General features: G+C 32.6%; 1 protein-coding gene across 5 annotated transcripts in view; it reads left to right on the top strand.

The window, feature by feature from the left end:
* Positions 1-21,792, top strand: part of LOC145263827 (uncharacterized) — a 242,305-nt gene that overhangs the window by 115,324 nt on the left and 105,189 nt on the right. For all 5 annotated transcript variants that reach the window (XR_013864604.1, XR_013864602.1, XR_013864603.1 and 2 more), the window contains 4 exons: positions 315-512; positions 8,053-8,308; positions 16,430-16,560; positions 20,702-20,899. Coding sequence is in view for 2 of the 5 variants with exons in the window: in XM_080120894.1 (XP_079977020.1) it covers positions 315-512; positions 8,053-8,308; positions 16,430-16,560; positions 20,702-20,899 (783 nt within the window). In the remaining 3 variants the exon portion in view is untranslated. The remainder of the gene's footprint in view (positions 1-314; positions 513-8,052; positions 8,309-16,429; positions 16,561-20,701; positions 20,900-21,792) is intronic.

The raw sequence follows: 21,792 nt of genomic DNA, 5'->3' as shown, positions 1-21,792 counted from the left end.
ACAGTGATTTTATGTCTGCCATATTTTCTCAAATGCTTTTGATCCCCGATCGTCATCAAGAGTATTTGTGTTAAAATACTTGAAAGGCAATATTTACTCACTGATGTTTAATACTTCCTGTTAAAATTTTCTCAAAATTAGAGACATCTGAATTTTCACAAAAAAAGGGGCTTTTTACTCTTTCTTTGCCCTTTTTGCACACAAAACTAAATTAATGTAAAAAAAAAAAGAAAAAATTTTAAAGCAGCAATTTATTTTTGAAAAAATAAATTGTTTTTAAAAAAAATATTTCTAATTTTTTTTTTTTTTTTCAGGTGGAACATTTAGAAAAAATGCGTAATCGAGAAAAAATTTTGCAAGAGAAACTTTCAAAATCAGAAGATATAAGATCTTCTGAGTCTCAACTGCGCAGGACATTCAATGAAATTAAATCCGAGAATGAAAGTCTCAAACAGGAGCTGCTCAATCTGGAAGTTGAAGCGAGTCAAAACCACGAGAAACACAAAACACAGGTAACATAGTACGGACGGGTAATTTCTATGATTTCTTTACTTCATCTTTTGCTTCATCTTTTGCTTCATCTATATTAATGTTGTGAGGTTAGTGTTTGAATAATTGACAAGGAAGACACAGTAACAATTAAATAAATATGTATTAACAAAAGATACATAAAAAAGGTAATTGAGCAATATCTCTGCTCAATGCTGGACTAGTCGTGATGACCATACTCTCTGCATGTCTGTCTTTGACTCCTTTTATAAACCAGTTCTCGTTCCCCGGAAGTGGCATCATGGAATAGTTCATTATTCCAGGTAGTAGGGGTTCATCCTCAATAATTAATTATCCACAAACATTTGTTTTGTCATCTCTATGACTCATCAGTGTGGCTAGATAGTTTTCCCCACTCTCTATCTGTGCCTAAATCCAAATGCAGATTCCATGAACGAAGCTTCTTTCCCAGAACTTTTTTATATCTAAAATAGGTTCATATGAAATAAAATTCGTTTATTTGGGTGGGGGGTGAGGGGATTTATTGTTGCAATATTTTTGGCATGGTTACAAAAAATGGAAGGTTCTATTTATAGACAGAGGTGATAGAAACTGACCAATGAGATGGAACTGTGCTCTGCTACCAACCAATCAAAAATCAGAATCACTCTATAAATATACTGAATCTCTTAAGTATTCTTACACTAACGTTTCGTCTTTACACGGGAAGGAAATTTGCTCTTCATCTCAAGATTTCTTTGGATTGGCTACCGACTGAAAACTCTATTCTTTGTCTTAATCTGCAAGCTTTTACGGTTCAAACCTTGTCTAGATTGATATCTCCATTTTGTTTGGAACAACATTTCTTTTCTCAAACTAATATGGCTTCCAACTTCAAATTTATGTGAGTGTTAAAGATCGGCTTAGATCTGATAATCTCAGAGGAAGATTAAATCTGGACTTTGTAGAGAGACTAGCAGGAGTACCTGGCATTGCCCGGGTGTTTGGAGGTGTGTGTTGAACAAAAAAAAAAAAAAAGTGTTAGTAGGCAGGCTCAAATCCGTGACGCAAAGGCGGAAAAGAAAGTGAAAGAAAACTTGACTGCTCCGCTAAGAAGACATAGGAAGTGAACAGCGTTCAAATTTAACGATCTCGATCAAAAGTTAACTTGCTAAGTGAATGAGTTCACACAGGTGCAGAAATGAATGTTGGCTGAAAGCCAGTTCAGCTTTCTGCCGATTTGTTAAAACAAAGCTCTCCCGAAAATGGAGAACTTTCAAATAAATAGCAATTGTCTAATATGTAGGGTTTTCCCCAGATTGATCAAAGCTAATTGCTTTCAAGACGTCCTGTACAAAAGGCCGCTGATGCCTTTGCATCGCTGACTTTTGCTTAATTTATATGAAAAGGCCGAACAAACATGCAACAGAACAAAATAGGGTGAATTTTGTAAAAGTTGCTCAAATAAAAGATATAGATGATCTCCGTTCGCAAATCGTAGATATTATGATCTAGGGAGTATATGAAAAGTTCTAAAGAATAGTACCCCCCCACCCCCCCGGAGACCTCTTTGCTGGACATACAAAAATGCGCACACTGCCGTTTTGTCTTTTCTATATATATATATATATATATATATATATATATATATATATATCTCGATGTGTGTAGAATCATCTAGCCATGTTGAAAGAATTGATGGGAGTTCTAGGGTGAGTAGAAGTAGAACAGTTGAGGTAGCAGTCAGTTCACATGGGAAGGCCAAGGAAAACATGAGAGGAAATGATATGAATGGATTTCAGAGAAAGAAGGATAAATAAAGACCTGGCCAGAAATAGGTTAATTTGGAAGTCAATTTCTTAGAGCCGTCTAACATATATCAGCATGTAAAATGAACGTTAAACCGATGATGATGATGGTTTATGGAATAGAATCTTTTTTTTTCTTTTTACTTTTATATGATACTAGCAAGGTTACCAGGCATTGCCCGGAGCAAAAGTGTAACATATTTCTGTTAAAACTTCTATTGCTCTACCTCTCGCTCTCTCTCTCTCTCTCTCTCTGTCTATCTCTCTTCCCTCTTTCCCCATTTTACCACCTCCCCGATCCTCTCTTTCTCCCCCACTAGCTGGACATACACACAGACATAAACACAATACAACTCTCCTTTATATAACAGAATCTTATAGAAATGAGTCACTGAAAAACTGCCCCCTCCCCCTCCTACAAAATCTGTCCACAGAGAATAAATAAAAAAAAAATATAAATAAACGAATATACCGATTTTGTGTATGTTTGTTTTGTAGTTTCTGACATTTAGCTGAATACACAAACACATAGATAACTACCTTTTTATATAACAGATTATTATTTTTACTTTTTTTGTTACAAATTTTTATTTCTAGTGAAATTTTTGTGTGGCAAACTCAGAAATTTAATACAAATTTTCATTTAAATTAAAAAAAAATTATAAAATATTAAAAAAAAAAATGTTTTGTTTGAAAAGGAATGATAGATTTTTTAAAAATATTTTTATTTTTGTTTTATATATTTTGCATGTAAACTTTTATATAAATTTTATGCTCGTTAAATATTTTTGAGCTTCGTTTTGCTTTCTTGCACGTCACGCCATGCAGAATTGTCTGTAGTTATTCTAACATTTTAGTTTTATTAATTAATCCATTGCACTGACAGCCGATTTGCCAAGGAAGCTTTATGTAAGATTTGTTGCAATTCTGTTCAGTAGTTTTTTAGCCTGTAAGTGACCAAATGCTAAATTCTAATCCCCCACTATATAATAAAGACCAACATGTATTTATTTGAATATAAACCCACCCTATCACATCAAAGTTAGCAAGTAAAACAACATGCTCTTTTAAGCTTCTGAACAAAATATATGCGTACTAGAAAAATATTACCCATTGTGTCAACCACTGACTTCCATTTAGATTATTTGAATCAAGAAGTTTGAAAAATCAGTTAAAATTTAAAGAAAAAAAGAGAAAACAAAATTAGTTTATTTCTGTTATTTACTCAAAAACTCATGTATGATTTATGAAAGACTAGCGGGGATACCCGGCATTGGCTGGGTGTTTGGAGATGTGTGTTGAGCAAAAAAAAAAAAAAAAAGTTGCAGTAGGCAGGCAGGCTTGAACCTGTGATGCTAAGGTGGAAAAGAAAGTGGAGGTGTGTGTAAAGGTGTTGGTTGAGCAAAAAACAAAACAAAAAAGGAAAATTGCGAGCACAAAAATAAAAGTGGTAGTAGGCAGGCAAGTTTGAAGCTTCAACTAAGGAGGAAAAGAAAGTGGAAAAAAAAAAAAAAAACGTGACGCCTTTGCTGTTACGACCACTGCCAAACCAGAAGTGACGTAGCTTTAAATTAAGGCTAGACAATCAAAAAGAGGCAATGAATTTCGAAAATATCGGCAAAAAAAGCGATCCCTCTCTGTAGAAAAGTGCCCAGTTGAGGGTGAAAGAATTAATGTTTTTGGCCAATTTTTCGATATTTGTCATCCGAAGGGTCGAGTTTCAAAATGATACCGATCTCGTGAAAATCCGTCGCTTCTGTCAAAATTTGTTGTGAGACATACAAACATACATACATACAAGCATACATACATTTAAACAGACAGGTAAGATTTATATTATAGTTGGTCCAAAAACAGTTTGAAGCATTCCATACGTTTCTGTAGCATTTTTTTTTCCAAGTTTAAACCAATTTTATTGCATATCGTTCTTCTGAAGTGTCCTCACATCCAGATTGCATATTTGAAATTGAACAGCTGTAACGATCAGGCTTTAGTAGGGTGTATTCCAGTTCCTTCTGTAGTTGTTTATTTGAATCTGAAATCATAAAAATTTGATCAGTCATCTCATAAGATGCATAGCAATAACATACTGAATTTTCAAGAGTTTATTACTATTGTAAATGACTGTGCAAAAAAAGTCTGGAAACTTATTTAAGGCACCTCCTATATCTTCCTATCTCTCTCTTCCTCTCTCCAGCTATGGATTAAATAGTATTTAAACTTGTGGTGATATTCCGTGTTGTTTACAATGGCCTATTATTACCTTTAACAGTTAATAAACAGAGAGAGGGGGAGAGATAAGAGTATGTGAAAGGTAGGGAGAGAAAAAGAGAGAACAACTGGTAATATAGAATCATGGCTGAAAAAATCCAATGTGTCAAGGGAAATAACTCTTTTATTAAATAATATAAATTTTCAATCAAAATTTTATTTCCTTTTCTGTATAAGTTTAGAGAATGTGCAGACAAATAGAAACTAAAATAACTCTGCTGATTTGGGAAGGGTACCTGTCAAGTCATGAAAATGCCATATTCCAAAAAAATCTTGTAAATAAAGTAGTTTTCTTTTTTTATATAGAAAATATTTTTTTACAATTTTTAGTGATTTTAATTGTAAATTAGCCTGATTTTGATCTGGGGTGTTCAAATTGAGTTGTTTACCTTTATTAAATATGGTGGATCAAGACAATATTCTTGTTTTCTCATAAAATCTGATTTTCTAAATTAAAAAAAAAAAACTAAATGATTAAATTATCTAATTTTTAGAATATGATATTTTCTTTCCATGACGTGTATGTACATGATAAAGATTTTTGTTTATTTGTGTTTTTATTAGATTGGACTCTAGACTCGCACCAGAGTTAGTTTATAGCTAATAGCCTAAGACGCTTTCATTAGGGAATGCTGACAGGATTGTTAAGGCAATTTTTAAGGTCCCGGATTGCATTACATTGTGTGTTAGTTTATGCTTCCAACATTATTGTTTTGGGCTACATCTTCCTGCAGTGGAGGTCCTGGATATGACCTTAAACTATATCCAATGGTGAGGCCCCAGCTTGTGGGCTTTAGGGAGTGTGGAGCCACCCTTTAATTACCATTGCTCCCAGGTCCACTCTGACTCGGAGTGGTAGTACCTGTTAGGGTCCCAACTATGGGTTAAATAGACACCGACTTGAAAAAAATGTATACTCTATTAAAAAAAAAAATTCTTCAAAATAACTGGATTTGGCATTAAATAACCTGAAAAGGGTTGATATGCCGTAAAACAAAAACAACCAACCAATCCTGCAGTGGAAAGAAGGTTAGTACCTAGAGATAGTATAGCAAAAGTAAAAGAATTGAGAGTTTTTGAGTTATTATGTGTAGAACAGTTGAGGTAGCAGGGTCAGTTTTCAGGGGAAGGCAAAGAAAAACATGGGAAGAATTCATCATATCGCATGAATCCAAAAATTCTGGTTTCCCCGATATCCTAAGTGAAAGTGATTTTGTGAAACGAATTGGATTTGAACTTTGAACACCAAGGTTTTCAATCCGCACCATTAATCACTTAATCACCGTCACCTCCCGGATGAAGTGATAAAAAATGGGCTTAAAAGAAAGAAGGATAAAGACGTGGTCATACATAAGTTAGTTTGGAAGTAACTTTCTTGAAGCTGTCGATTAACGATTACTAAACTACCACCTTACCTTCATTAACCCTTATCCTCAAGTTGCCTTTAGGCCTTGATAAGTGGTGACTCCCTTTTATATAAAAAAATTATAAGAAAACATACCAACCGAATACAATTTTTTTTCTTTTTATTGTCAATTCACCTCAAACAAGGCACAGAGTCACTTAGTCGTGAGGGGCTACTATTTGGGACCTGATTTGCAGGGATAATATTTATGGAGTTGGGCAGCAAAATGTTTGTTCACATTCCACTTGAACTCCTGCATGTCGATACATGTCAAAGGTTATTTAATTTTTTTTTAATTTTGTGCTTCAAGGTCAAAGGTACAATGGATTAATATTAGTTGCTTGTCGAAACAACTAACTCCAAAATGCCCCATGTCTTTATTTTCTGATGCATCGTTATGACTTGATGAATTATTTACAGGGCTCGGTCATTTGCATAATTGTTTTTATTTATCTTGTATTTCTCAGCTAATAATACCAATGATTCTTTTTTTTTTTTTGAAGTTGCATGTAGAACAGAGTTCCAGTACTTTACTGTCTTTACACCAAATTCTTGCAACCATCTAAGATGATGGTTCCTCTTTGTAAGACATTCACAGCAAGAACTCATCTTCCTATCACTGTAATGTTACATGCGTCGTAAAGAAAGCATAAAGAATTATTCGATGGTCTGTGCACACGTTCTTTTTATAGTTTTTTTTTTTCTTTTTCCTTACTGTAACGTCATTTCGTACGCGGCTCGGTCATTTGCATACAACTGCCATACGCATGCCCACACTTTGTGGCACCACTATGGAAAGAAAAAAAGGAAAAAAAAACTTTACTTTTCCATGTGTCTAGTGTCTCGTGGAATCTCCATAAAAAGAATTTTTTTGCAGGGATTGCTCAGTTGTGGAACACATTACCACAGAACTGCTCCTCTACAGATTACAACATGGTTGTCTTTACATTTAATCCCGACATAAACTGCTCTTATGTGTAATTAAAATTTTTGTTCATTCCATTCTTCATCTTCCAACTGATAATCATTCCATCTCATTACCCCCCTTATCCTCAAGTGGCTTTTTGCCTTCATAAGTGATGAATTCTGAATCGCAGTGGGAGCATGCTGGGTCCATAACCTCTTGAGTGTAGAGCCATTTTTGTAATAAAAAAAAAAGTGACCTAAAAAAAAGATAGCAAAAGAAATATTTTTTCTTCTAAGAGGGAGAGTGGGTGCTTAATAACTTGATTTTAATAGTTCTCTTGAGGCCTCTTTAATTTTAATTTGTGTTTTCAGTAGCACTGTGGAGGCTTTCTGGTTTTTTTTTTTTTTTTTTTTTTCACTGATCACTTAAAAATATAATATATTTTCTAGTGAGGGTAAATATTTGGTTTTAGTAGTGCTCTGGAGGCCTCCTTGCATTTATTTTGTGCTTTTGGTAGCACTCTGGAGACAAATATTAAATGTAGTTGTCCCCAGTAAAAACTGGTCAGTCCAATCAGAGAAGTTTGGAATTTAAAAGAATTTCAGGTAAAGAATGGTAGTATTTAGTCAGGATCTGCAGTGGCCCTTTTCTTAAATTAAAAAAAAAAAAAAAAAAAGCTATGCTGAAAAATTGAGATTCAGTATATTCTATGCAGTAATTCTGGTACCTGATTAGTTTCTTATCACCCTTGGCTATAAATATAATCATCCAAATGTTTGTGATCATACCCAGTAAAAATATTGCAAAAAAAAAAAAAATTCTTTTATTATTTGTATTAGTTGGATTATTTGGACTATTGTTCTTATCTTGGTTGTTATTCTTACAATGTTTCTTACAATGTTGTTTCGCCGATGTAACCTTTGGCCTTCTTCAGGTGTATTTTAACAATGGTTCTTATTGAGGAATGGCGGAAGGAATGTTTTTTTTTTTTTTTTTTTTTTTCTCAAAAACTCATAGTCGTTAAAATTCAAAATGCTTAATCCATTCATCCATTGTTTCATATGTATAGGTTACATCGACTGAAACGTAAAGATGAATAATTCAAAGTATCAATCGTCATCTTAAAACTTCTGAAACCAAAAATATTTCAAACATTTTTGTTTGTTCCACAGGTTGAAAGCTTGCAGAGTGAAAAGGATAAAGTGGGTCAAGAGCTAAAGAAGCTGAAATTGTCGACAGCCGAAACGGTGGAGGAAATGAAAGCTAAGCACGAATCTGAAATCACGGTTATAAAAAATGAACACGAACTGAAAATGGCCGACTTGCAAGACGAACATAATTCCAAAATAAAAACTTTAGCAAAAGACGTTCACAAAAAATTGGCAGAGAAGGACAAAACTTACGAGGATTCATTCTCGGAAGCTGTCGGTAAGCACAGGCTTTTCTGTTCTATTAATATTTTAACGAGTAATTTGATTAAAAATGAATTGTTTTCTTGAGAAACAGGTTAAAAAAGGTATTTGCGCAGTTCACAGGACATACTGAAATAATGTTATGATTTAGAAAGCCATTCTTAACATGGGTAGGGAGGGTCAGGAACGGGGCTTTCTTTTTTTTTTTTTTTAAACTATTTTGCCCTTTCATCTAAAAACTTAATAAACAAAAGATACTGTTCGCCAATTGTTGGATGCTGCGATTTCATTGGGGAAACGTTTTGTCAGTTTATGTAAACTGCTCGATAAGGCAACACTTTTTGTTTTATGAAAGTTGCTCCAGACTAGGAATGAAGCCACATGAAGCTAATAAGAACAAAAAAAATATTATTGCAAAATATTTTTTAAAAGACTATGTAGGAGGAAAACAGTCAGCAAAAAGAAAGTACCATCATACTAATAATAATAACAATGAGCGAGATTTACTGTCACTCAAACATCACTTTTATTAATAATTAATAATCACTAGCAGCGATTAGTATGAAGACTGATAGTGAATAAATAAAATAATAATAATAATAATAAAAAACAATAAAATAATCCATATCTATATAAAGTTTAGTTTTTCATTGCACTTACATTGATATTATAAGCCTATCTTTTTCTATTAACAAATTATTAAAATGGACTTGACATACTCAAGTCATGAATACACGCATTACTAAATAGAGATTAACTAATTTGCATATTACTTTGAAAAATGAATTTCATTAAAATAATACTACTAATAAAATAATAGTCTCTATAATTATAAAACTTAAATGACCTTGTAACAGGTGTTGTAACCCAACATCTGGTTTACGACTTCCGGTTGCGCATGCGTACATAAACAAATAATCAACGCGACAATAAAACGTATTGTTTTGCTGTGTACGTTTTCAGTGTCCCAATTATTTATTTATTTTTTTTTTTTTTTGCGTGTTTAAATTATTCAAAGAACCAATTGTTAATACTTTCTTCATTTTTTTTTACATCGTTCATTTCCGTATTATGTATAAGTTATTTTAACACAATTTTCTTACAAATAAATCTACTTTAACCCGTTGACAACCATAAGAGCATTTTACAACAGCGATTTACCCACCACCTTCATTTTTTTTTAAAATTTATTCTCCATTTTTTAATACACCTTTCTTTACTGTGCACGTTTTCAGTGTCCCAATTGTTTTTTTTTACGTGTTTAAATTAAAAGATATAATAAAATTTGAATTTAACTTTAAGTATTATGGTATCTGTTCAATGCAGATTTACCTATAAGTATGGCAAACCACTTATAATTTAATGGCTGTAAGTTTTTTTTAAAAAAATAAACAATTATAAACAGAACGACTCATAGAAATCTATTTATATTCTTTTTTCATTTAATATACTTTCATAGAAATGTTTCTGTTACGGTCACAAAAAAACTATTTTCTTTACGTCACAAATGTCACGCTCGTACATTAATTCCGTAGCTAATATAACATACTGATCCAACGGGTCATGGGTAGTCTAGTAATAATATAAGAACAATAAAATAACAATACTACTAATAATAAAATAATAATAATAACTTTTTAATGTGTATAAAATTTGAACTTTTATGTCAATTTTCTTACATACAGCAATCAATTTTCTTTTCATAATTTTATAATTAAATTATTGACTTTCTTTAACGTCTTCATTTTTTTATTTTAAAATTGTTAAATGCTGTTAAGAAAACATTTTTTACTTGAATATGAAAAAGTAAAACTATTTTTAGCTTTATTTATTGAGTACAGGTAGAATTATTACGATTTTAAATTACATTGAAAACACAGATTATTTTATATATAAATTATTTTAATAAAGTGACCATAAATTTGAACCTACATCCACATGGTGTCCATGTAAATAATTAGTTGACTTGGCTCAGCATTACCCAGAAGTATATGGTATTTTTTATTTATTTAGGAGTCAACATTTATCAAGGCTAAGGCCACTCGAGGATAATGGTTAATGAATGTCAGGTGGTAGTATAGTAATCACTTATAGTGTAAATTGGGTAGAATTTGATTATTTAGGATGACAGCTTAACAGGAACTTGTTTACATTAGACTTGAAGGCCACCATGTTGTATTTAACTTGGAAGCACACCAGCAGAACAGTGTTCCAAAGGCGGGCAGTTCTGGGAAAGAAGCTTTGTTCATAGAATCTGTGATTATACTTAGGCACAGATAAAGTGGGTAAAATCATATATAGTGGTTGTAGCTAGTCGAGTTTGTTTCACTTTCTTTTACAAAAATATTATTTAAAAAATTATCAGACATCTTCACCAAATGATGTGTCAAACCTGTATAAATAAGAGTTTAAATGTAATACATTTTATTTAAATATTATTACAATCATTATAAACCATTTTTTGTAGTTATGTAATTTGTGGCATTTCATTAGTATGAAGAAATTAGCATTAAGTTGCAATTGTAGATGCATTTTAAAAAACATTTTCTTTCACTTTTTTTAACCCCAAACAAAGCATATCGCCACTTAAATGTAAGGGGCTACTATTTGGAGTTGTACCTAACAGAGAACTGTGAGGTGTTGAGCAGAGATATGTTTAAACTTCTCTGTATTTAAACTTCAGTAGGTCAGTACAGTCAGATAGGCAGGAACTCCAAATCTAGCAGTCCGAGGGAAAAATCTATTAGAGTAGTAGGCTTTATAGAATCTAGGAACCTAGTGAAGGGGTGAGATTTTGTTGCTTGTTGGGTTAGTCAGTTTTTCTATAGAGTGAAAGACTAATGGCAGATGCACTAGCCCAGATTTAACAACAATATTTCATGCAAGGGCGAATTATGGCTTTGTAAAGATATAGGATTCTCTCTCTGGTGTGAGTAATTTTCTAGCATGTTAGAGGAAGCCCGCTTTCTTTGCAGTAACCTTGGCAATGTCCACAATGTCTTTGTTCCACTTTATGTTGCCTGTAAATGTTAAGCTGGGGAGTTTTTAGGAATCAATAGAGATTATTATCCAATGAAAATAAATGGTTATTTGTATTATTCAGACTGTGTTATTCTTACAATGTTTCATCCGATGTAACCACCGACCTTCTTCAGGTGTATCCTGTCAAACTCAGAAATGTTTCTGCCGAACTCACTGCAGTGGTTAGAGTACTTGGAAAAGTTCAGTTGTAAAGTGATGTTCTGAAGGTTGAAACTTCAATCCTCAGTGCGAGTGACCGAAAAATACAATTGCGAATTACTTACGACCTCTATTCAGTCATGGCTGATGTAATGAAAACATTCTACCCTCATGAAATAAAGGGTTCTATTGTAAATTCTGTGCAAATTCCTGAATTTGACAGAAACATTTTCAAATTTGGCAAGATACACTTTAAGGTCAGAGGTTACATTGGTGAAAATGTTAAAATGACAACCAAAATGAGAACAGTAGTCCGAAGAATCCAAATAATACAAATAACCAGTCCTTATCTCAAAAATTCAAAGATGTAAAGTGAACAGTGTTTCTCACAAAATGTAAGGTACTGAAATAATTATTGGACAGGATAAAATATGTAATTGAGGAAATCGATTTGAATTTTTTTTTTTTTTAATTTTTTAATTTTTTTTAATGTAAATAACAGACTGTAAGTTTCCATAAATGATTGGCTATGCAAAATCAAATATCGATTTAACAGATGCAATGCTATTTAGGTCTAAGTTGGAAAATCCGGCTGAACAACATTTGCAAAGAAAGCATAACAGCACAAGTTTTTGGTTGAAGAACTTCATATTTTCTCATTCTTAGCAAAAAATGCATGGATAAAATGGACATTACAAGTAATTAAAAATGAAAATTACAAATATTTCACAAACAAATAGAACACTATCAAGTTTATAAAAATTATATCATTGGATTTGCAATGTCAAACCCAAATAGCATTTAAACTGGCAAATCAAACTTTGCTTTTGACTAGCCAATTTTCATTTGTTATTGTTGTACCATATTATTAGCAATATAATAGTATACTTTGTAAATTATTTAGTCTGATCTAGACAAGTGTTAATATGGAACATTTTAAAATAATTACTGTATATTTTCAGCATATAAGACGACCGGCAGATAAGATGAGGTCCAAAGTTAGAGCAAATTTTAATAAATTTATCATATATCGGTTTTATAAGACGACTGCTAAATCATGAAACCTTGTTTGTTTAGCCTAGGCTAGAGATTGCAACACTTGCTATCTTATGAAATATTGGTTTTTAAAGATGATTTTTTAAAAATGCATGGCACTTAAAATATGAATTGGCAAGGGGGATAACTCATTTTAAATTGGAGAAGAGTTGTCTACCTTAATTTTTTTTTTTTAAATCTGCAAAAGAAAAAGATTTTAAACTAAAACCATTTCACTGCATCATAGGCAACAATAGTATCTTACTATGGGGTTCATCACAGGAATCATATTTGGTTAAAGTTTTCATTGTTTTCATTCTGACAGTTTGAATCATCTGCGTGAAAAAAAGAGAAAGAGCTTAATGGTCAGCTGCCATACCCTCGACTGCATCACTGAATCCACACGCTTGTATGTGTGGACTCATTTGTAAGTTTCTTGCCGAACTTGAATGTCATCTAAGGCTGAAGTATGAATGAATTTAAACACTAAGTTGTTGGAACCTCAGACGTCGAAATCGATAGGAGAGTCCAATATATATATAAATATATATATATTCATCTCTGCTACTGCGGAGGACTATCGCACTTGGTTAGCATTAAAAGTTAGAATTGGTTTAACTACTCCAGAGTGAATGCTGAAACAAATACAAATAGTACTTAAAAAATATTAGGTGTTTACCATATTTTTGGTAAATATTCAAAGAAAAGTCAACTAATTTGGAAACATATATATATATATATATATATATATATATATAGTGTAAGATTAATTTGACATTTTTTATATTCTTTCATTTGAAGTATTTAATAGTGGTAAATTTTTAACCCTTATCGTCGAGTGGCCTCTGGGCCTTGATGTGTGGTAACCCTTTGTAAAAATAAAACACCCGTCTTGCTGAAATCACTATCAATAATTTCCCTCACTCTTTATCTGTGGCTAAACCTAAATGTAGATTCCATGAACAAAGCTTCTTTCTTAGAGGAACTCTCTTCTGTTTGCCTGCTTTCTAGCTGACTACAATTTCGTTGTCTTCATGTCCAATGTAAACAAATTCTTGTTGAACAGCCCCCCCCCCTTAAGTAACCCAATTTACCAAATTTCCACTACTAATGATTACTACAATATTATCCCGTTGATTACTGTACACTCATTAACTTTTATCCTCAAGTGGCCACTGGGCCTTGATAATTTGGTGACTCCTATGTAAAAAAAAAAAAAAAAGTGTAACAGATAAGTGTTTCTGTTTACTGTTGGTGAGCTTGAGATCTGGGGACAATGAACATTGACAGTATGATACAAAGTATGTTATGAAAAAAACAACCTTCTTATTAAGACAACATGGAAATAGAGTAAATCTCTTTCAAATCCATTGACATTCGCACTGTAATATTAACATATGAATGATCTAACATGGAATGATTATGACTAAAACAACTTTGTTGAAATAATGTGGTGTAAAAACTTGGGTTTGTTTTACTATACACATAGATACAGAAAAGTTGTCACAAAACAAATATAGAACAAATAAATGTTATCAAAGGCAAGATAAGTTACTTTTCTACCCAGCTGGATATGTTTTTAGTGTTTATATTTAATGTAACATGTTTATTCAGCTCTAAAAACATACAGTGTTTACCGATGTATTGGAAAATTTAAAATGGCGACCGACTCTCTCTCTCTCTCTCTCTGAGACGGTAAGTTTGGGAAAATGAGTTATAAATAAAAAAAAACAGTCAAAATACTGTTAAAATCCGCCAAATATATGTCAGCCCATGTCACGGTAACATATATTGAGTGAGTTTCTAACAGTATTTTGTCTGTTTTTTATTTATAACTCATTTTCCCAAACTTACCGTCTCAGAGAGAGAGAGTCGGTCGCCATTTTAAATTTTCCAATACAGCGGTAAACACTGTATGTTTTTAGAGCTGAATAAACATGTTACATTAAATATAAACACTAAAAACATATCCAGTTAGGTAGAAAAGTAACTTATCTTGCCTTTGATAACATTTATTTGTTCTATATTTGTTTTGTGACAACTTTTCCGAATCTATGTGTACAGTAAAAAAAAAAAAAAAACTTTGTTATGAATACTAGACTTTTTAGTCTGTTAAAAACGGACAAAAGTTAATGAGTGCTTTATGTCAAACTTCTAGAGTAAATGTGGTATTGTGGTCACTAATCCCTATTAATCCCTAACTGTGCATTGAGCAGACACCATAACACTTACTTTGCTGGATATTATCATGACAAATGTCTATGTAGAATTTCAGCTTAATCAGCTTGTAATTTCGAAGAAAAAGTAGAATGGGCAAACAGACAGATTTTTTTTTTTTTTACATTTTCACCCTAAACAAGTCACAGTGCCACTGTGATGTAGGGGGTGGGGGGCTATGATCAGGGATATAAGTTGCAGGGGTACTATATAGGGAGTTGAGCAGTAAGATGTCTGTTTACATTATACTTGAACTTCTGCATTTCAGTACAGTAAGGAAAGCAGAAAAACCCGGAAAGGAATTCCAAAGTCTAGCAGTCCGAGGGGAAAAAAAACTATTAGAGTAGAAGGCTCTCTGGCATCTAGTAGGGGTGGGATTTTGCTGCTTGTCAGGTTTGTCAGGTGTAGTTACATCGAGGGAGTTACAAAGGCTTGTAGTTCGTCGAAGCACTTACCATTAAAATACTTGTAAAAGAGGTAGAGAGATGCAGCGACTCGTCGATGCAACAGAGGTTGAAGCCTAGCCGACAATGTGGGATTTATTAGGTCGGCAACTATTTTGAACCCTGCCTAGGAGTGAGAGACTAGTAACAGATGCACCAGCTCAAATGTGGGTGCAATACTCCATATGTTGGCGAATAGTGGCCTTGTAGAGGTGCAGGATACTCTCAGTTGTAAGTAATTTTCTAGCACGACAGAGAGAGCCTACCTTGTTCGCAGCAACTTTGACAATGCCCTGAATGGCCTTGTGCCTAATTTTTTAAAATGTAAATTTTTATATTTTGTGCACATAAATATTTCAAAGTGTAATCTCTCGCCTGATATTGCATTTAATTTTTTTTTGGTTCATGGTCATGAAGGAGAAATCCTTTTAGAGTGATGCAATTTTTAATTTGTTTTTTTTTTTTATTCCAATCCAGAGTGCCTCTTCTTTTTTTTTCTTTAGGTGGGGGCTGGATTTTCTCATATTAAAAACCGACTTTATGTTTAACTCATAAATGACCTAAATTATGATGTAGATAATTAAAAAAATATTTATTGTTAATTTTAGGTAGTTTAAAGGGTAATAATACTCTAATTGTCGTTAAACTGAAAAAATTATGAAGTTCAATAGTTAAACTACTACTATTTCTTATGAAATGCAAAAATTCTCAGTGGTACTTACCTTGATCATTATTCATAGTGCTTGAAAAAAGTGTGTTTATGACAAACAAACAAAATCCTCTACTCTCTGAGACAGATGGCAGCATACTGAATATAAGCAATGGGCAGTTGCAATCTGGAGGTATCTGGCATCTAACCAGATTCTGAACTAATACGTGCAAGGTGTGTTTGAATCAATTCCCACTTTATTTATACCTTCTCTATATATTTTTTTATTTACGACTGGACGAATTAGTTTAATCAGGTCATAAAGGGTTAACTCTGCCCTCATGGGAAGGCAATTAAACTGGGACTCAAATTTGAAATCTTTTATAAAATGTTGCATTGGTTCAGAATAGACTGTAGTCGGATGGAGTAATATCTGCAGTACATTGTGGATGTGGTAGAACTTTCACATCATCAATGTTGTTGCTGGTAAATAAAATGTATTTTGTTATGCTTTATATATTATATATTTGTATAATGTTATATATTTTTGTTATATTTTAGATGTCTGGAATGTGTGTTGATTTTGATGATTTTATTTCTATTTTCCCACTAGAACGGTGTCAACAGGAAGAAAATCGAATGATGCGCGAACATCGGAGAGAAGTGGATGAATTAACGAAGGATCTTTATTCACGGCAGCAAGAATTTGAAGACTTGCAGGACAGATACCATTCTGACATGAAGGTAAACAGGTGCTTCTCTCTTGTCTTTTTTTTTTTTTTTTTTTTTCAGCTAAAAACTCAAAAGAAAGGAGAAAGCATATGTGTCGACTGTTCATGTTAGAGCTACTTACCTACATCTACTTATATTTCATTAAATAACATGGACAACTCCTGTTTCCAATCTTATTAATTTTCTTGCTTCAGGCAATAATTGCCTGATGTGGCTGCCATAGTCACCGTCAATCCGAATACTTTAAAATCTATTTGAGTCCATCATCAGGGATACTTAACGCCCAACTGAATTTAGAATATTTATAGAAGTGTTTCTTTTTTCTTTCTTTTTTTTTTTTAAATTATTATTAGTAAATCACTTGTTATTAAATACATTATATATATATATATATATATATATATATATATATATATATATATATATAATGGATTTTACTTGTGCAAATGGAAATTCAATTAATTTTCTTGAAGTTATATATTTGGATTTTACCGTCACTGGATTATTTATCTTCCACCAGAGTATCCATTCACGTGTAATCACCTTTTTCTTCACCATATTCCCTCTGCTTCATTTTTTTGTTATCAAGTAAGATCTTTGACTTACTTGTTATTTCATCAAATACTTTTGCATGCAAAATCCGATCCCGCATTTTGCTAATTTCTACCCTCTGATGAGAAGGAAAGTATTTCTTTGAAACTCCACGGATTAAGGACTATCCACTTATCTAGTGTTTCCTTTTTAGATTAAATATGTTTTTAACTCATTTCAAAGTGTTTTTTAACATGTTTTATTAACTGTTTGCTTGTGTATATATATATATATATATATATACAGTGTTTCATGGTAAACAACTGATGATCCCTTGAAAAATAAAAAAAATTGGTATTATATTAAATTCGAGAGAGTTGATGCAGTGATTGCAGGTGATTAAATGACTTACTGACTAGATGGTTGTTTTTTTTTAACGAATGATAAAAAGTAATTTTTTGTATAGTTTCAAATGTTAAAAACTTCAAAGACTATATATATATATATATATATATATATATATATATATATAGCTGAAAACACTATCAATAATTCCCCCCACTCTTTATCTGTGCCTAAACCTAAACGTAGATTCCATGAACAAAGCTTCTTTCTTAGAACTGCACGCCTGTGGAATTGTCTTCCGTTTTCCTGCTTTCCGGCTGACTACAATATGGTTGTGTTCAAGTCTAACGTAAATAAGTTCTTGATGAGCCATTCCATATAAGTTATCAAATTTGCCGAATTTTCATTACTAATGATTACTATATTGTCCAATTTCTACTGTACACTCTTTAACCCTTATCCTTGAGTGGCCTCTTGGCCTTGATAATGTGGTGATGCCTATGTAAAAAAAAATAAAATAAAAAATATATATATATATATATATATATATGAGGTTGAGAGGAAAGTTCTTGCGGAATTTTTGATTTCAAATGATGTATTTTCAAATAAGTTTTCATGATAATACCTTTACTTTATATATCATTTTGAAGAACGTTTTTCGCTCTATCTAATCATTTGAATTACAATCGTTTTAAAACAATTGTCTTTTTACAGAATGTTGAATACAAAAAGCAAATTCATACAATTTTCTTATTTCATTCTGCCTTCACATGTGTACAACAGTCCAGTGTCTGAAGAATCCATGCAGCCTCAAAACCATTATGCTTCTTCCTCCAAATTTGATAGTTGGAACTACACAATCAGGATGTAATGCCTTTCATTCCCTACGGCAAACATAAACTGCTCAAGGGACTCCAAAAATTCTGATGCAAAACATGAGAATTTGCTACAATTTTTTTAATTTTTGGCACTGAATCTTAGAAGACATAAGCTCACCAGGAAAGAAAGCTCCATATTTTCCACATGAGATACCTGCACCGAGTTTTTTGGGTTACCTGGAAACACATGGTCACAAATAGTGACTTGCTAGCCAAAGCATGTACTCCCTCCTCCATCAAAGACATTTGTGATGGGTGGGCAATGTCTACAAAATGGATGACACATGCATTCCCAAGCCACTTATGTCATCGTTATCATCATCATCATCATCAATCATTACACCCAGTGGTGTGTTGGGCAGCAACAAATCCCTTCCACCTCCGCCGATCCTGAGCCAGCCTAGCCAGTGAACCTCAAGAATGCTGCATAGCTTTCCTCTTTCTTTCCACCATTCTTCTTCAAGTTGCTCTCGGCCTTCCTCTCTTCCTAGTCTGATCTTGGTTTTAGTTGTGTTAAGGTCCTCTCTCATCCTGCTCGAAATGTCCTCTCGGCTTTGGCCAGCAGCATTCATAAGAGTTTCACTTAATTCAGAAGCCCCCTCCCCCCACGTTGAAGTAGGGGTTCTGTTTGTTGCCGTTTCCATAACATACTTGTTTTACGAGAAAGTGTCGTTAGCCCTATGCTCAACCCCCAACCTGGAGGACCAGGGATCACTTTTTTTCTGGTTTCTATCTGTCGACCTCTCTGGCAAGGGTGATCCTTCCAAGACCTTTCGCTCTTACTAGCATAGCTCTAGTGATCATTAAAACGCTCTAGCTTCTGCACTGCAATAAGGTAGTAATCCAAGAAGGCACTTATGTACAATGAACTTAAACTGGGAAAATGCAAGAAAGGTTGTCCATATCTATGCTTCGTTGACATCTGCAAATGTGATATGTGTGCATGTGGTATTGTTCAAACCAGCTGGGTGGCACACACTGCTGACAGATGATCCTGGAAAACTCTGGTATTCCAAGAACAAGATACAGAGACCAGAAAATAGGGGAAAAAACACAAAAGGAAAACCGCTCAGTATATTGCCTAATTCAATCCTTCTGTTTCACTGAGCGCACCTATTTATACCTGTGACATCTGCGTCCAACTGTGTGAATCCAGGATCGGCTTATTCAGCCACCGTTAAGTGTTCCTCATCATGTGCACCTCCATAGTCTCCAAGACTGAAGGATGTCTTAACTAATTGTTGTAATTAGTTAGCTGTTTGCCATAAGGTGTTTGCCATGGGGGGGGGCATAGAGCACTTGCCATGTGAATAGAACAGAGAGGCTCGCAATGTGTCTTCTATGAGAGACTGCAGAGAGGAGAAAAGGATATCATCCACCAGATTTCAAAGTTGGTTTTGTACCCTATTGAGGTAGGAAAAAATGTTCTAAGCAGCTTCTCTCCAAATGTGGCAACAGTACTCCATCTTAATATGAACTTGGCTCTTATACAGGTAGAGGATTGCATCAGCAATGAGATATCTACTAGAGTGGTAGAATGATCCAACCATTGTTCCGGCAACCTTGGCAATGGATTTGATGTGTTCCATTTCAGATCAGGAGTAAAGTTCAGTGCCGGAAGCTTGTTGAAACCTACTGCTTTCTCAAGACAAGAGCTATTCATTTCAATTGGGACCAGGTAGGGGTCAAAATGTTGATGATGGAAAGAGAGAAGCTTGGTTTTTTGATGCATTAAAATTAACCAGCCACCCTTTTCCCCCTCCCTTGCACTATGTGCTCAAGTTCAGAAGAGAGAGAATCAGAAAGATGAGAAAGTCTATTTTTTAGTTTGTGTGAATAATTTATTATTATAAATGTTATAAATATTTAAGCTGTTTGAAGCCTTTTTCTATTGATAAGTGTCAATTTGACAGTAATTAAACAATTTGGCTTGATTTAATTGTGAAATTAATTACTGTCAGTAATTAATTTAACAATAATGAATTTTATTCTTGACTCAATTTGACAGTAATTAATTTAACAATTTGACTCAATTTAATAACTTGACTAATGAATTTGACAATTTGACAACTTGACTAATGAATTTGACAATTTGACTCAATTTAACAACTTGACTAATGAATTTGACAATTTGATTCATTTTGACAATTTGACTCAATTTAACGATTTGACTCAATTTAACAATTTGACTAATGAATTTGACAATTTGACTCATTTTGACAACTTGACTAATGAATTTGACAATTTGACAACTTGACTAATGAATTTGACAATTTAACTTATTTTGACAATTTGACTCAATTTAACAATTAACAATTTGACTCATTTTGACAGAAATGAAATCAAACGAAGTCCATGATAGACAAATGTTGTGATTTAATTTATTTGTTTGTTATTAGGAGAAACAGGCAGAGATGGATGCTAAGGTGTCAGAGTTACAAGCCGAAATTGATGAGTTGCAGAAGAAACAAGTGATCGAAAAAGAGTGCTTGGAAGAGAAGCTGACAGCAAAAACCGAGAGGCAGTTACAGAGCTTGAACGAGAAACATCAGGAAGAGGTGAATGCCCTCAGTCAAGAATGGAATAATGAAAGAAAGGTAATGTGTGTTACCTTAATGAATTTTATGTTTTATAGATTTTCATTTCATATAATAAGGATCAATTAGGTTTCAAAGACCTCGGGAAATGAGAAAATATGAATGGCGCAAATTTGGGTCAGGTCTACACTGGTTTTTAAACAAATGGATAAATTGTTTTTTTTTTTTACTCACGTCGATTTTTAATATAGGAAATAATTATAGAGAAATCATATGGATGAAAAAATATGTATTTATTAGAATTATATAAATTTAAATATAAATAAAAATTTAAATATATATTCAAATATATATTTAAATATAAATAAAAATTTAAATATGAATTAAAATTTAACTATAAATTTAAACATAAATTAAAATATGAATATAAAATAAGATATGAATATAAAATAAAATATGCATTAAAATATAAAATAGATTTAAATATAATTATGAATATAAATTTAAATATATATTTAAATTTAAATACAAATTTGAATATAAATGGAATAATCATAGAGAATTAAGAAATTTGAAACAAAATTTTCGGCTGCTTGAACCTGAAAAATAGAATCTTTTGTTTTGACAAATAAGGACACAATGTTTTGTTTATTAAAATGTTTTGTAAATAATTTTTTAAAAATGCACCAAAAATAAATATTTAATAACACCCCCTTTTACTTTCTGTAAATAAATGTTCCTATATTAAAAATCGAAACACCAAACAACTCTGGTTTATTTTTTTTATTGTCTGATTTTGAAATTGTAAATGTCTTTTTTGTTTTTTTTCACCTTTATTAAATTATGGCCATAAAACCGTTAGCAATAGACAGCGGCTACTAAGCTAATTAGGGAATGCATAAAACTTAGGAACTTCATGATAATAGTCGATACAACACTCCAAAAATGTGATG

Source organism: Euprymna scolopes, chromosome 39 (assembly GCF_053919585.1).
Source record: "Euprymna scolopes isolate OS-2025 chromosome 39, ASM5391958v1, whole genome shotgun sequence".
In the NCBI taxonomy this organism is placed as follows: domain Eukaryota; kingdom Metazoa; phylum Mollusca; class Cephalopoda; order Sepiida; family Sepiolidae; genus Euprymna; species Euprymna scolopes.
This window is presented reverse-complemented; position numbering and strand designations above follow the sequence as displayed.